Source organism: Falco cherrug, chromosome 1 (genome assembly GCF_023634085.1).
Source record: "Falco cherrug isolate bFalChe1 chromosome 1, bFalChe1.pri, whole genome shotgun sequence".
Lineage (NCBI taxonomy): Eukaryota > Metazoa > Chordata > Aves > Falconiformes > Falconidae > Falco > Falco cherrug.
Window position 1 is genome coordinate 51578928 of NC_073697.1, and position 17496 is coordinate 51596423.

General features: G+C 39.5%; 1 protein-coding gene across 2 annotated transcripts in view; it reads right to left on the reverse strand.

Annotated features, from left to right (window-relative positions):
- Window positions 1-6060: 6060 nt before the first annotated feature.
- The window catches only part of WFS1 (wolframin ER transmembrane glycoprotein), a 33990-nt gene continuing 22554 nt past the window's right edge, over window positions 6061-17496 (reverse strand). For both annotated transcript variants that reach the window (XM_055721096.1, XM_027814209.2), the window contains exons 4-8: window positions 15975-16119; window positions 15014-15184; window positions 14286-14366; window positions 10347-10492; window positions 6061-8733 (exon numbers count right to left, since the gene is read on the reverse strand). In XM_055721096.1, coding sequence (XP_055577071.1) covers window positions 6925-8733; window positions 10347-10492; window positions 14286-14366; window positions 15014-15184; window positions 15975-16119 — 2352 coding nt within the window. In that variant the 3' untranslated portion in view covers window positions 6061-6924. The remainder of the gene's footprint in view (window positions 8734-10346; window positions 10493-14285; window positions 14367-15013; window positions 15185-15974; window positions 16120-17496) is intronic.

A 17496-nucleotide genomic window follows, 5' to 3' on the forward strand; every position in this document is an offset into this window, starting at 1 on the left:
AGAACCTTCTGAAAATGCTGCGGAGCTGCAAAGCAGCCAGAACCGCACATGTCACAAGTCAACACTGTTTGGTTACCATCACGCAGTATTTTTCACAAGGGCAAAGATTTCTCCTTTTTCACAGTCTCGGGCTGCAGGTTCACTCCGCAGTAGTGACTTTGCCAGTCATTTGCGCGACGTCCCTTGTGGCTGGCCGGGAATGGGGCTGACGAACGCTTGCCTGGCTTTCGTCAAAACATTTTCTAACTGCGCTTCCCCTCCGAAAGGGAGTGAGCCCGGGACCTGGTTCTTTGTTCCTCGGCGGTGCCCCCCGGAGGCCGCAGCAGCGGCAGCGGAGCGCGGCGCGAGCCTGCAGTGCCCCCCGGCGGCACGCGGGGGACGCGCAGCGCGCGCGGAGCCGGAGCCGGAGCCGCGCAGCGCCCCTCCGCCGCGGGAGGGACCGAAGGGATAAAGCAAAGGGCAGACGGAGGCGCCAGACACAGACGTGCCCTCTCCGGAGATGGACGGGCCGCGTATGACGGCCGGGCAGCGCCCCTAAGCCAGGACGGGCTGGCTACACCCCCTAGGACTGGATTTTCGTTGAATAACGTAGGGGAAAATTACAATTCGTCAACAGCTGGATGGCTGACTTGTACTGCGATGCTTCTGGCACCCTGCATCACACTGCAGATGAGAACTAAATCTCTGCCAATAATTAAGACCAGAAACGCGAATTGTTAATTACCTTTGTACATCATCTGCTGACGTCTCCATAAAGGCAGTGCAGATGTCACCGACGCTGGCCAGCCCAGCCTCATAACAAATGAAATGCAAACCAAAATGAAGCTACAAACTTGGCGTCGTAAACATAAATATACATAAACATAAAACCCCTAAAATAAACGGATTTTAAGCCAAGTTTTTAGCCCATAAAGAGCAGTTTCTCTTGACCTACTAAGGGTAGTATTCTTGCTGAGTAATTTCAGGCACTGCAGAACACCTTAAATTAAGACTCCATCTGTACAGTCTGCAGAGCCAGACAGGCTGTGTTGGGGAAACTCTAGCCATCCAAGAGTTTCCTCTCCAAATGGCCTCTGAAACAACCACACCTGATGCACATTATCTAGAGAGTAGCAGGAGGATACCAGTACCTTAAAAAAGATAGTGTCATTGGAACAAAAGTTGCAACAGGCAAGTTTTGCCAGGAGCGAGTCCCCTGCACTGCCTGAGGGCAGTAATGGCCCACGCCAGCTTCCCACTTCTGCACACAGGAGCAACAGGGCTGCAGGCTGTGCAGTACAGCCCAGCACCTCCTCTGGGAGTTAGGGATCCCCCTGAACAACCCAGCACCATTACAGTACTTTGCTGCCCAGAGCAGAAGCTGCTGTCACCTCGCCAAGGCTGTATAAGGTGCTTTTTCAGCACTGAGCTGAGCTGACCTTCACAGCAGCAATCCCACCCACGTGGTGCCACCAGAAGACGTACTGTGTCCCAGAAGAGAGCTCCTGTCAGCATGGAACCCAGAACAGAGACATCAGCACACCATGGTACTGGAGTAGGCATCCCTGCATGTGACCTGGCCCAATTTTTATTATTGGTGGCAGGTGGGAAAGTTTAAAACTAATTGAATGCAGCCTGCCTTGGTAAATAAATCCCCCATCACACTGGAGGAGTCACACTCCTTTGGGCAGAGTCCTCTCTTTTCCCTGGGGATCTGCAGAAGGGAGGATCAGTAGACTGTAAATGTGTTGAGGCAGGTGATCCAGCCAAACCCTCTACAGGGGACACTTTCTGCTGCAGCTACTGTGAAGTGAAGCCCACTGTCAAGCAGGGAGGGCCACCAGGTTCCCAGATGACACCTACCAACCTAGGTCAGTCTGTGAACATCCCAGTGGCCACGTCATACTTGAATATTAGTCTTGTCACTGCCCTGGGAGCCTATCTGCATCTTGTTGTGAGTTTGAAGATAGCAGCCTGCTGTCTGGAGACAACTTCAGGAAAACTTTCATGTTCTTTGCAGGAGTAAGAATACGCTGGAAAACACCAGAATGTCACTGCTTTATTTTCCTTGTTGCAAGGTGAGACAGTGAAGGAGGAATCCCCATCCCAGCCCACAGGTCATCTGGGAAATCGGAAGATGGAACTTGGGGGTAAAAGAGTCTACAAAGGTTGGGGAGGGACAACTAACATCTAGTCCCAAGGACATGCTGCTTTGGCAGGAAAGCTCTACGGGCACGGATACCTGGGTGCGGGCAAACTGAAGTCAGGTGGCTGTAGCACAAAAACAATGTATGCACTCACTGTATGTATTATATACACACACATAATATAAGTATATTCCATATATTATGCATGTGCTGGGCATGCACCTGCTTCTTGGTGAAAAAGCTGATTATCAATAGCCACCAGGTCTTTTTTTTTTTTTTTTTTTTTCCTCTACTGTATTTTGGGAAGGGTGACCAAACTCACTCACTCTCTTTTTCAGTAGGACTGCAAAGATCCCCAGGTGCAGCAGCAGCAGAGTTGCAGCCCTTCACAGGAAACGCCCTAAGTAACTGGGTACTCAAATCAGAATGTGCAGGAAAACACATCAGTGCACAAACTTAAATGAAAATTTTTGTTGGATGAAAATGCAGGAAAGAGCATTGTGAAGCTGCGATCTTACAAAAGCTGCTTCCTGTAGCTATCAGTGGGATGATATGTATCCTGTGTGTTTCCTTCTATACTCACATAAAATGTTTTGTAGCAGAAGGTTGCAAGCAGTGTTTCTATGTTTCTATGTTCCTGTTCTCCTTCCAAACCTGAAGTTCAAGTTTATTACAGGTCATGAAAATGCAAGTTTTCTTAGTGCCGAACATCCTGCCTTAATGGGAAGGTGAATCTCATAATTTCCACATCTGCCTTAATGGGAAGGTGAATCTCATAATTTCCGCATCTGGGTATATTTTATAATAGAAAGTTGCAGGATGCTGATGATTTTCTTTTCCAGAATAAAAGCTAATTAAATCTCTTGACTAATAATATGAAAACAACCAACCTTAATTAATGCCTATAAACAGTAACGTGATGTGGTTGTTTTGTGTCTAGGCATCCTATTTGCATGTACATAGGAAGCTGCTAGAGCAGGTATATCTCTTCACAAGTTGGCGAGCTCCACCTAATTTTTGCTGCATGAATTAATACTTTTCTAACTTAATGAGTAGCTGGTTTTCCTTCATATTTATCTGCTGTTCAAACAATCGCAGCTATAATGTTGAGATTGGACAGCCTCTTTTAACTTCATTTTCTATGGAATGTGACTCATACCCTGGAAGACTCCAATGGATTTCAAGTATTAAGAAAACATTCACAACCTTGAAACTTCTTTTGCCTTTTCCAGTGAAAATAAGGAAGCCAACAGGCAGGCGGGCATGGGTGCACTCTGGAAAGTGGTGTATTATTTTATGTCAAAGGCTCAACTTCACTGGCTGTGTAGGAATGTAACCAAGCACTGCACCACCCCAGTGACGCATTCTTATTCTTATTACCCTGTATTACAAAAAATTGCATTTTATGGCACTTAAGAGAAGATCAGTTAGTTCTAGGAACCACATACATTTCCAAAAACCTAATGTTTTCCTTCTCTGGAAGGACTGCACAAAACGCAAAGCATAAACTCTTTCCATTCTTGCTTACTTCAAGAAGCTGTTAGTCATTACAGAGTGGGCTCTTAAATTACTCAGAATTTCTATATGTGTTTTGTTGTTTTCCTGTGCTTATGGAAGAATGTTATCAGTTTGGAGAACAAGCAGTACTTTTTCATGTTACTTTGAGTACAAAATTCGAATAGTGAATATTTACTCTAAATTCTGTATATTCTAAATGTTAAAGCTGAGCTTACAGAAGACCAGCTGAACCTAATTTAGATGTGTCAATAGCCATGTAATCTCCTCCTCCTCTGTTAATTAATACTAATTCAAAAGATTGAATTATCAGCCTAGAGAAAGGGCACCTGTCTTTGGAGCTGTTTATAATTCATCATGTCTTCAAAACCAAGTAAGAAAATAATAGATGTGGGATTAATTGAATAATTAACAGCAGCTGCCACATTCTGTCTCTGTCCTTTCCAGTCTAAAAGATGGACTGGTTTGGAATATAGAGCTGTAGCACACAAGTGGAACAAAGTTATTTTGTGCTCTGTTTGCTTGCAAGATGTAAATAAATAGAAGCTCCCTTTGCAAAGGCACCTTGTCTGGAATTGCAATGGCTTATTAAGTATTAACAATTTTGTGCTTGTCAGCTAAGATAAAATTTAGAAAGGAAAGATTTATTGGCTAAAGCTTTCAGAACACTGAATGCTAGACTGACAAGAAAATGGAGTAGCTATCCATCACGTTACTGTTAACGTACACTTTTTCTCCATAAAAATACGAGAACATCAAGAAGCAACACTGAAGAACTAGCATCAAAGGGCATTATTTAAAGGTCTTGAATTCAAATTTACCTCCTCTTTCCCTTTTGGATACACAGAAGAGCTGAAAACACATGGAAAATTACCTACGTGCTAGTGTTCAAAACTTCCCGCCTCTGTTGGAAAGAAGAATTTGACAAATTCAACTGTACCCCTCAACCTGTCACTATAGAGCATGCAAATTATTTTTGCCAGGATCTAGGTAATTCAGGGGTTGTTTTTCACAGAAGTGCATAAAAGGGAATTGTGTAACTTGGAATCTAAGCAATATTGGTATCAATATCCTTGAAGGAGCTCACCCGCTCCAAGGAACCAGAGTGTTCTAGCTAAATAATTCTAAGCTTGCCACTGTGATAACAGTTATATGCCAATATCCCCTAATCACTTCCTCAGAAAAGGCTGAACTAGAAGTCTCAAGAGTTGTTGGAGCTGAGCCTCCTAAGGATATTGTTACAGACAGGAGCCGCCTGGATTAACCCTTTGATCTCATCTTAAACAAGCAACTCTTCCCAAAGAAATCTGAAAAATACCCTCCCTCTTCTTGCAAGACTTACACACCTGACTTCAGTCAATTTGTCCTTTTTAGGATATATAACTTCTTCAAAATGCACCACACAGTAAGGTAGTAAATTGACATCCTCACAAAGAGTAAAAGCTAAAAACAGAAGAATTTTTAACTTTAGTTCTGAATAGCAAGACTGTTGCCTTTTTCCTCCTGACAAACATATGAATGGTTTCACAATTATGTGTATATAAGTAAAAATGTAGTATATATTATATATGCATCTTTTGTGCTTCTATCTCAAAGCCAGGAAGAATGTTTAGAAATTTAAAAAGAATATGGATATTCTCACAAAAGGAGAAAGGGCTGTGTTAGGCTTATTTCCAACCAAACTGGGACCAGGTAAGTAAAACTATGTCAAAATTTGCATTTACCTACCCCCTTTCCACCATTTCTTTTCCCCAGGTTGGGGAAACAGAGATGGTTGGCAGGTTTCAAAACTAGAAGCACCCAGAAGACATGGTTCTACTTCATAGATTTTGGCTTTGGATGGTGACTGCTTCTGCTCTGCAACATCAGGTTTGGCTTATTGCCTGGGAAGCCTGCAGGTGCCTTTGGCTTCTTCCCAGTTGCAGCCCAGGGTCATGTTCAAGAGGGTGGTCATAGCTGGAATGCAGTCAAATGTCACCCTTTCCCCCAAAGCTTCCCTTTCTCTATCGAGTTTTCACTGGTGACACCCCCCCCCCCCAGTGATGACTGATGAGCAAAGGCAAAAAAGAGTCTAATGCAGGATCAGTGGAAGTGTCAGGGAAATAGTGTGATGTATGTGTGAAATACAGTCATGCAGTGGTCAAAAAAGGTTGCAAGTCACAAACAGTCTGCCGTGAAGTCTTTGAAAACACAGATTGTGTCTGAGATATGTGTAGATTTCACAGCTACAAAAACTTCACCTGGTATACTCTGATTTTACTGATACCTTTCCATAGTGTGAAGCAAAACTTCAAGCATCTCACAGTAGAACCTTTTAAACATTCTAAATTGTATTTTTCAGTGACAGCTGCTATCAGTGCAAAACAAACAACTGCTCACAATGTCAAAGCATAATGAACAAATGTTGTACCCATTTAAGTCATGTTTGTATTTTATGTTTATTTGAACAATACAAATAATTAAACAAACATTCTATTTCAGTTTCTACAGTAGACTTTTAGGTACTATTTTCAGTTGCTTTGGCTTGTCCATTACTGGTACCATCTCAATACCAGCCTTTCTAGTGTTTGTCCTTCACACACCAGCACAGATTATACCTTAGTGTCACATATGTAGCTATTATAACCAACCAAAACAGATGTCATATTTTGTACACAATATTTAATGCAAAATGGAAGCTTGAGAACTTTTTACAGCCTTGCTGGGGTGTGAAATGATGTGCCCTTTCAAAAAACATTAAAGTCACTATCTTCCGGACAAACAGCGAAACAATGAGTTCTGTACACAGGTATCACCACAAGGTACTGACTATAAGATCACTCTTTTCTAGAAAACACCAAATAAATACAAGCAATATATGCTGTTGTCGAGTTTCCTATTCTAAACTGTACCTGTGAAAATACAAATGGGCATGTTGTGAATATTTAAAGAGTAAAGTGCTTTTAACATCAAGCAAGTGAATGCATCTAGTGTTGTACCACAGGCAAATCTATATCCACTTTGGACAAAATAGTCTCCATGCAATTAGTCAGCAGCAATTCCCTGCATTCATTTATAATATTAAACTACTACATATTACTTCAGTCATACGAGGTTTAAGGTCAGGATACAGAATGTATACTTACAAAACTCAACCAATGCTCTACATTAACATACATTTTTGAGCATTGCTACAGCAAGGTGGTTTGTGTTGTTTTGTTTCTTTACCTTTTAAGAAACCAGACCTTTGGTAGTGTAAATGCAGCGTACACTGAAGATGCCACTGAACCAATACGTGAGCTGATTATGCAGCTGACAGAAATGGGAAGAAGAAAAAATCAAAAGCAAATTTAATGGCTTTATGCACTGTGCTCCTCCAGTCATGCTCTATTTTCACATGCCTCCCTGCAGGTAAGAGTTTAGACATGCAATTCAAGCAAGTGATTGCTTTCAGTTCAAAGACGGGCCATTTACTGCCAAGATGACCCTCCAGAATTGTGCTGAATTCAATTATACTTCCTTGCCTCAAGTTCAACAACACTTTTTTAAACTCATTGCTTGCCTTCAGCACAATATCTTTGGTTATATCGTCCTCCTCTATAGACTTGGTTCCATTTTTGTTACTGAAAGGCATGCCCACGGTTATTTCAAATTTGTACCGATCAAACATTTTCATGTGGCAGTTATGCTTTGTCAAATACTTGAGACGACACAATTCTTCCTCCTCCAATGTAACATTTTTGGGGTCACAAAGAGGGTAGGTTTCACCATACAAGCATCTCATCCAATCACCAATAAAAAGCGGAAGCATATTTATTGCAGATTCTGCACTGTTGTCGATCTCTGTCACGCGCACATATTTGAACCGCCCAGTCCATGTCACTCTGTGTCCTTCCAGGTGACTACATAAAATCTGAGTACGTGCCATGTTAGTCTCCTTCCATGACCGGGGTCCGCAGAGGAAAGCATATTGATTCCATGTCAAGGTAGAGTTGTAAACTTTCATTCCCTCTGACCGATACACATAGAACCAGCAGAACAACACCACAGCTGTTATCCACACCAGAATGAGTTTCACGATCGAGCTTCGAGTGAGGGATTTAACCATATCAACTACGGAGAAGTTAACTTTTGTCCACCATCGGAAGAGCAAGGGAACAGTACACAAAACCAGAGTCACTACAATTTTCATGAGCTCCAGAGACACAAACCACTTAATGAAATGGATAAGACACATCAGCGCAATGCCTACACCGAGCACCGGGAGCGCAAAGAGAAAGAGAAAATAACCTATAGATGCACGGATGAGCCCAATGCCAGAGGACTCCCGTAGAATGACCACAGAGAGTTCGCACCACATAAAGCAGACCAGATACGGGACCAGGTAGCAGTAGGTGCCTTTAAAATTCCGTAGTTGTGCCATTCTAAAGAAAAGATAGAACAAGTACAAAAACAGAAGGCACGGGATGCTTACATTTATCACAAAGAAGTGGCCGACGGGAACAGTAAAGAAGGTTTTACCCAAGAATTTCAAGTAGCCAAAATTCCCAGGTAATACCTGCAGTAGGGATAAGCAAGCTGCTGCTATCTCAGTTATTAACGCTCTTCGCGTGTAAGGTTCTGCACATGTGCTTAAACTCATGTAGCTTGTCACTGTGAAGAAAACAGAGACGGTAGCTAACTCTGAGCATGGTATACAGTCTTTGCTTGCTATAGGGAAGGAAAAAATGACAAAGAATACTGAGAGTAAAAAATAAATGTATGGCTCTAAGTGATTCCATCCAAAGTTCACCTCAGCTTGCTCAACATCTAGGTTTGGTTCAAAACGAAGCAGTAAGTCAGTCAAAGCACGGAAGTTTTCCCAAGCCTTACTGTCCTGAAAAACCTTCAGTGTGCAAATCACCATAGAAATGAAGGACAAATAGAATATGACTAACGGAATAATGAAGGCAAAAAAATCAATTGTCAGATTACTGATGATGAAGAAAAAGATGAGAGCATTGATATGGTGTGTTGGAACAATGGTAGACAGCCAGTGCATTCCTGCCTTTGATGCAATATCTATAAGGTATTCTTTAATTTCCATAATGGCATGAAGCGGATATTTTACAACCTGGGAAGAGAGAAAGAAGCAATTTATTTATGAGCAGTTTTGTATCTTTACATCACATATATTCTTAGCTGAAACAGTAGCAGTCAGTTCTCTAACCTCAGCTGACGGGAAAAGATTTATATTTCAGATGAATGTTGCCAATAAAATGAGATTACTTTGTCTGAGATTATTAGCTCTATTTTGATTAATTCAGTCAGACGAAGCTCAGAGGCGATTTTGATTTCAAGGAAGATGTATTTCATTACCTTTGACACATATAATTAAATGGCTTCCTAGTCAAATATTCTGCTCTGCTAACTTCATACTGAAGATAAACTACATGGCTGCAGTCCTGTACTATCTTAAGTCTTACTTGAGCTGCAAGTACTGTACCTTTAGAGCACTTAACTCTGCCACTGTTCTGCAAGGATTATGCTATACATTCAGATATGCATATACACAACAAAGTGGTGCATATGAATCATATGCACTTACAGGAAGTACTTACAGCTGTGGTTTATCTTTAAAAGAGCAGATTTATCTTTAAAATCTTCCCAGGCATCTAGGGATGCAGCTGTCAAAATCTAGTTTGGAAGCAGCAGAATTATCTCTAACTAATTACTACATGTTTAGGGATTCTTTTAACTCTACAACAGTAACTTTATGGGATCTTAGAATTCTGCCTATCTTACATGGCATTTTTCAACACAGTCACCAGACAACAGAGGAACTGCTGGATCGAATCCTCTCCCTATGTTCAACCACACTACACTGGTTTAATAATAAAGGTAAAGGATTTTTCAAACATTCTGTTATTGCATCTGCACATTAGATGCCACAAATAATCCTCCTTTCCCCATAAAAAGATAGTTTTTATATTTCCCCAGAAAATTAGTCCAAAGGAAAGGCCAAGAATCCTTCAGCAAAGATCTATGCCTTGTGATGAACTAGGGCAACACACACAATGACTTGTGCCGAAGCTTATTTATTAGTGAAGGTATCCCTGTTGTTCTTCATAAATACATCTCTTTCCGAATATTATTTATTCAAAAGATTGGAAATACATACCCCTCAACCCCACCCCTACCATATGATAATGGTTACAAAATTACAATTACACCAAAAACTCATGTCAGCAGCTAGAACCTCCCTACCTTGCTTGAAATTTATACCAGTATTGAATGCATGCACCTTAATTTTCCCTTCTTTTACTACCTAGGAAGTATCGGTATAGAAAACCACTAGCAGCAAGTTCCACCATTCTTGAATTCCTTTATAACAGAACCCTTTCACTCCTCAAGACTACAGATAATTTTTCCCACCTGCTTGCTCCTGTTTAAATAACAAAGATATGAAGCATATAATAAACATCTATTAAAAAAACTCGACAGTTATGATAGGGACATCACCGAGACATAATAACGGTAGATGGCCCTCTTCCAGGGAAAACCATTATCCCTTTCCCTTAAATATATGACTTATATATACGAGACTGTAAACATATATAGGAAATCAAGCCCAAAAAGAAATTATAGCAATAATTCTTGAGAGTCAAGTGCAAGTCACCTCTCTGTCATCTGAAATGCCTAAGTTAAGAGCCCTTCAACATAACCTGTTCAGTGTTGCCTTTTTACCTTCAGTCGCAAGGGTAACTCTTCAGGAGTCTTCCCTGCCAATTCATCATCTTCCTCTTCCTGCATAATCAGGTTAGATGGGATTATTCCCTTTGCGTACTTCTTGGTAATTTCAACAAAGTCATCCAAAGCAATAAATTTTTTAGCTAAAAGATAAAATAGAAGACTTTGAGTAAACATGTCACTACAACACTGTACTGATTAAGAGTTGGAATATTAATTTTCTTTCCTGGTTTTAAAGATCTACTCTGGGCTTCAAAAACTAAACTACTGATAACACAGGCTTACTTTACAACTTCTTCTGAGAACTGTGCTGAAAACAAGCTGCTTGTGCCAGCAATACATGACTCCACTGAATCTTGACAGACCAGTGAGCAAGTTTATTATAGGCTAAGTAGGAGAACAGAAGAGTGAGTGAATGTAGCCTGTCTGCAAGCATTCCAAGGACTGAGGGAAGAAAAAAAGAAAAAAAAAAAAAAAAAAAAAAAAAAGACTGCTGGGTTAGGTCACACAGTTTTAAATTGTAAGCTATTATAAATTTGGTAACTGCTTGAGAGAAATCTTTAACACTGAAAAAGAATTGTACGGGAACGGTAATGAATTATCTGTATGTAATTAACTTAAAAACTTACTTCTGATTTGGCATTTAACAGTCACTTTTCTGACTTCACAAGTTAAAGGCATAATTATGAGAAATGGCCAATTATTCGTATCTACAAGACTAAATATAATTACTTACACTGTATTAATTTAATACGCTATATGGCTATACAAAGGGCCTTCCCCAAACTATATCAACTGTGTTCTAAAACAGATAGCCAGCAACAAAATATACTTTGCTCAGCTGTACAGAGACACAAAAGTTTTCACTCTGTGCGGCAAGATCTTTATCTACTCCTGTGAGTAGATGAGAGGCAAAAAGTTACTTCTGGAAACTCTAGGGATGCTGCAAGACAGACTATGACTTACACACTGCTTCAAACTTTTCATAGCCAGTTCCTTACATCAGCATGGATTAGCTAGTTTCTATAGTAGACAAGTTTGATGTCATTTGTAAAGGAGGATAATTAACAGCAAATTTTTTCCATACACTAAAGTAAATGACACTGCTGTAGATATGAAAGACTTTTGAATGACAAAAATCTGTAACACACCTCCTACACAGTAAGTTTAGCTAGTCAGCTGATACAAAGATATGAAAGCTGGCCTGCTTAATACTAGTTTGAGATTTTAAAAAGGCAGAAAACCGAACTGCTTGACTAAATTCAAAATCAGAGGATTAGTGGTTTTGAGCCTATTAATTTCTTAATTTTAAAAAATATACATTTCTAGAAGTTATATATAAACATATCAGTATTTAATATTGAAAATGTTTTAGGTACAGAACAAAATAATTTATTTGTGTCAAAATACCTGCTACAGGAAGAGGGGTGTAGAAGAGTTCAACAGAAAAACAGCAGTTTACAAAAATCTATCTTTTGCCTTAATCTTACAAACATGGATGTTGCCCTCTGCTTGGACTTTTACTTCCCTCCCTCCCCCTCCATTGCATGAACCCATATATACTTGAACACACCATCTAGCATGCCTCCCAAGAAACAAGAAGTTATGTATTTTTGCTAACTGTTCCTATCATTCAGACTGTAACATGACGATGCTTGCACAAATAAACCAGTGAGCCTCCTTAGCTGTCTTGGTGGGATCCAGATCAAGTCTGATACCAAATGTGTCATCTAAATTTATTGTCCTATTGGGACAAAATATACAGTGGTAAGAGTCTTTTTGGTGTGGAATCAGCAAGCAGACATGGCTAGAACCTCACAAAAATTCCTTAACGGCACTTTCACAGGACCGTAGGACATCCTGAGAGGGAAGGAATTGTTAACTCACTATGTATAGATTGCCTATCAAAGGTAGTGACATATACACTCCCAGGCACGCAACAACTGTTCACTGACAATGTCAGCTCTAACCTTCTGTTTATACCTACATTAAAGATAGCCCAGATCAGATATCTGTAACATATCTGGCTTAAAAATTATCTTCCAAGTACTGGCAAGATAAATGGAGAAACTCAGTGGATCAGAGAAGTAAACATTGGAGAGTTAACAGCCGTCTTGTTCAGCCATGAAAAGATAAAAGCCCTGTTGAGAAGAGGTAACAGCTTAACTCCTACTTTAAGTGTTTGATGAAAACTTTTCGTTTTTAAATGTTATTAGTATTTTGTCAGCCAAGTGTCTCAAATTGATATAAAAAGTGTGTGTTGTAGATTCCACTTTATTATTCATAGATTATTTTTTTTCTTCAATTTGGTTATGACAAATTCCCCTGCCTCCCCCATCTGCCGTAGAAGAAGAAAAATATGCACATCAATTTCTGCCTACGCTTACATGTAGGTTCATTTACTCTCCTGTTATTTTACCTGCCAGTTAAGCCTTAAAAAAAAATAAATTACCAGTTCCTTTTCTGACACTTTTTGAATTACTGAAGAATCCAGAACAAAATTACTTGCTTTGCACTCACACTATCAGCATGTGCTAGTTCAGCTAAGGGATGGAATGAACACTACTGTTGTCCACTAAGTGCCAACGCAACATAGCTCCAATGAACCCAAATACATCTGCCTAATGATACAATGGCCAGACAACGAAACAACAGTCTTATCCTTGAAGGACTATTTCTTGTTTTCCAGAAGTGGCAAAAATTTCACAAGAACAGCTGACTTACTCTCACAGAAGTTCTGACAGGACCAGAAGCTTGGTCTCCAAAATACTGTTTTTCCCCATCACCTCCTCCCTTACTCATATGCATAGGCATGTATCCCTCCTCCTCTTTTACTTCAGTGAAAGTGAACGTAAAACTGATAAAACTTCACCCTTCTTAGGAATGTTATTTTCAGAAGTCACCTGTCTAATGAACACAGTCCTTGAAGGTAAAAGCCAAAGTGACCTAAAGAAATGTAACTCTAATTTTTCAAGGAGTTTAAACCTGCATAGCCCCACATTCGACTCACTAATCCACATATAATGCTTTTGTTACCTGTATTCTCAACTACAGATATATTAGTAAGTAACACGCTTTGCAACATTTAAAAATGCTCTTCACTAGCTGATCTGAATTGCACATGAACTATTTCATATGATCTACTGCATTTCAGGAAAGTGAGATTTTTCCCAACAATCATTAATCCAATCTTATGTTAGATAACGTTCTTGAAAACCTATACATGCTGCATTGTTTATATTGACTCCTCTCCTGAAGGCTCAGCAACATAGCAGTATTTCTTCGGTATGCAAAGCTAGGGAAAACTTTATTTCAATTCCAGCCCCTCCACCCCATCATACCTTACAAAACTCACAGATCTGGGTCTACACATCTGACCCTGTCTGTGTTGAGTGGTTTAGTTCTCCCCACCACATGAGCTAAGCTGCTCCTAAACTATGAAAGAAATATCTTTGCACGTGTTTCCTATATCAAATCTTGAATAAATATGGTAAAATAAACATTAATTATAAGGGAATGGCAAACAGAAGCAAAGCAAACAAAAACAAGGGATCTGTCTGCACTAAATGATTGCATAATTAATGTCCTTATTGTAATCAGAAAGCTTACTACAGTTCAGAACTAAAAAAAACAGTGCAAATTTTTTTTTGCTGGATAGATTTGTAGAGTACTAAAAGGACACGACTATAAAAATAAGTGACATGCAAACCTCTCTTAGTATACTGATCACTGACAAGTTGACTGTAATGGTGACGTCTTCTGTGAGTTCACATGCAGATCAGTTATTTACCTTGTACACATAATAAATTGACACTATCGGTTTATAGCAATCCAAACTTGCTATGCGTTCTTACTCCACCAGCACAAAATTGCTTAGCAAAACATAACAGAAACCAAAACCACAGGCAAAGACTGGAAGCAGCAGCATGCACTCACATTCACTGCTCACTAGTCGCTCCAGCATTCTTCTCTGTTTCTGCACAGACTTTGGGACCGGGCCAGGTTGCTTCTCACCACCTGGTTCAATAACAAGTTTATGAAAAGTCAAAGCAATCAATTAAAGTGATCAAACAATAACTCGAATGTTCTTCAACCTGCAATATCTGGAGAATGGTGTTTCCTTAAAGTCAGGAAAAGAAAAGCATATGTATAAACAGGTAAGAAGTGGCTATATAGCTTTTTATATGCCTATTACTGTATTAGAAAAGGGAACAGCATCAACATAGCTAACAGACTGCTGTAATGGCAAAGCGAGCCAGGTCTCTTAAAGACTGGGTTTATAAATTGAAATATCTAGTAAGATAGCATCAGGATGACTGTTAAAGAGAAAAAAAAAAAAATCAAACACAGCAAAGCCATAAAAAAAAAAATCATTTTCCAAGGACAGCAAGTGTCAAATGAAGATATTTTTAATATTTGGTCACTTAACAGAATCACAACCTATAGCACAAGTTATCAGGCCTTTATGAACTAACTTTATTGGTCCAGAGAGCACAGCTGTTAAAAAAGAGTTAGTCTCGTTAACACCGTTACTTTTGCTTAAGTAGATCATACATTCACTGTTGTTTCATGCCTGATGGTTTATAAAGCCCTTTAGGTTTCTAGCTGTGTTCTGTCTGTAAGTCTGTATTTTATCAATACCATAAATCAGTTCATAAACAAACCTTCGTTGTCAACTTGTCCAACATTTTCCAGTAGTTCAGAAACTGCTAACTGCTTCTTCTTTTTTGGGTTTAATTTCCAATACATGACTAAGGCAGCTTTTCTCACAGCTCTCTCCAAGTCAGTCTCAGATGATAACTTTTTCACTTCTTGCTCATTCTCAGAAGTGATGCCTCAGGAAAAGAAAAATACATTATATACTATTATCCCACACCCATGCAGGAATGACTGATCTGCCCACAATTTATTTTTCTCAGTTTAGCCTGAAACTTGGCAAGTTTCATTCGCATCTTGACCACTTAAGTAAATTACTCAAATGCCCTTCTATGACCACTGCTATCAAAATCTAAGCACGTTGCTTAAGTGTACACTGTACTTCAAAGACTGTGCAAGACACGCATTATCCTTATGTCTTACTTCAACTTTTCAAGTACAGCAGTATGCATGGGTGACATGTAAAAGCAAGAATTTAATGAGAGTTGTTCTGCTTGGGTTTGGGTTGGGTTTGTTTTTTTTCCCTGTAAATAAGAGTTCAGATAGTTGGCAGACAAGAGAAGACCATTTCAAGTGTGGGAAGTAGCATGAAGGAGATAGGAAACTTAAAGTGAAAGAAGACAATAGAAGATCACCAATTAGGAGAGAGGCTGGAGAGGGGCAAAAGAATGAAACAACAGCAGATATGTAGGTGGTGTGTGGTTATACATGACCTTTACAGTCAGGAAAAGAAGCTTCAATGAAAGGTGGGGAGGGGAGGAAAAGCATGAATTCCATGAAGGAATTCAAGCAAATAATTAATATAAATGCTTTCATAAGCACTATTGTTAATCAGTGCTTTTTAAGTCACCTGTTTGAAGAGACTGTCAGCATCTACTCACATGAACATTCCCACTATATTTTAACACCTCTTTTCAGCGTTAAAATGAATATAGTATAATTTCAGATAAAGTCTCAGAAAACCCATACCTCTTCTGTCTGCCAGGCATCTACGCAACAGTTTGACAGCTTCTCTTCGACCTTGCTTAGCAGCAAGGATGAACCAGTCAACCGCACTACAATTGTTAAGTTCTTCATCCTCCTCTTCTGCTAATCTTAAGAAGTGTTTCCCCACCTAGAATAAGTAGGGAAGAGAATTCCTTCAATTTCTGAAATATACTACACCCTCTCCCTCCCCCTCCCGGAACTCAGCTAGAATAAATTCTCTCTGAACAAAAGGTCAAAACATTTGCTGCTGGTACTGAAGAACATAGCTGTAAGTTGATCTTCCACAAGGAAAGATCAGTTTCCAGAACTGGAAGCAAGAAGGAATCGCAACACATTTAGCCAGGTCAATGCATTAGTTGCTTTTGGTCTTCAGGCATTTAGCAGGATCAGGTAAAGCTCCTGGTGTTAAAAGTTTTCTTGAATTCTTTTCCTCCTATAAGAATGGTCAGACAACACTGCTAGTCTCATGTAAGAAACACAAAAATTAAGTGTAATAACCTGGTACCAGTGACATTCAGAAATTCAGATGAAGCTACCGACAAACGGCCTTGACAAGAAAGGAGGCGGCTTCAGCAGTGAAATCCCTGGCTCATAGCAGTTTAGCTACCAAAAGTCAAAGCAAACTCATGATTAAATAGTGAATGGAATAAAACTAATACTGATCAAGCATCAAGGAAATTCAGCGAAATAGCCTGTAAAAACCCTTCTATTCAGGATTACAGAAATTATCAAGCAGTTGCCTGTATTACTGTTTTACCAATAAGAAAAACACCACCTTTCTTCTTCCTTCAAGAAAACTGAAACATATGATAATATACTAGTAAATATATTTATGCAATAGCATGAAACACTTCTGGTTATCATACCATAAGGCAAAAAAACATTAGCTGGCAGAATGTGGCCAAAACTCCCGGACATTTTATCTGCATGCCTGAAGAATCTGGGAAATGGTTTTGCTTGGCTCACTGAAGTAACAGAGAGGCAGTACAGTTACATTCTAGGAGTGACTAATGCAATACCTTAAGAGTATAGCTCCATAAGTCCACAGTATTATCTGCTGAAAAGAACCTGTTTGAACAGTTTCTCTGAAGTTTTGCCTTTGGTATTACCATTAAAGGTGACTAAATGCCTACCTCTGAAAGATTAATAATTCACAATATTCCCATGTAAGTTAATCACACTGATATAATCAAAAATATATTTTTCTTCCCACGAAGGTCACATCTCCAGCCCTTCAACTGGTTTCATACACCTAAGTGAGTGCTCTGACAACTTCTACATACACAGTTATTGGGTAGACATCATAATGATTAAACCCATAGCACATACAGTGAAGCTATCCAAAAGACATACAGAAATCAGAAAAAAACCTAAGTAATCCAAAAGTCATAAGTAAACAATCATTAAAGTCATACCAGAGTTCAATAGGCAGTGCACAGATATAGTGGCAGATCAAGAAAAGAGTATATGAGAAGGGGAAAAAAAGAAAAAAAAAAATTTAGCA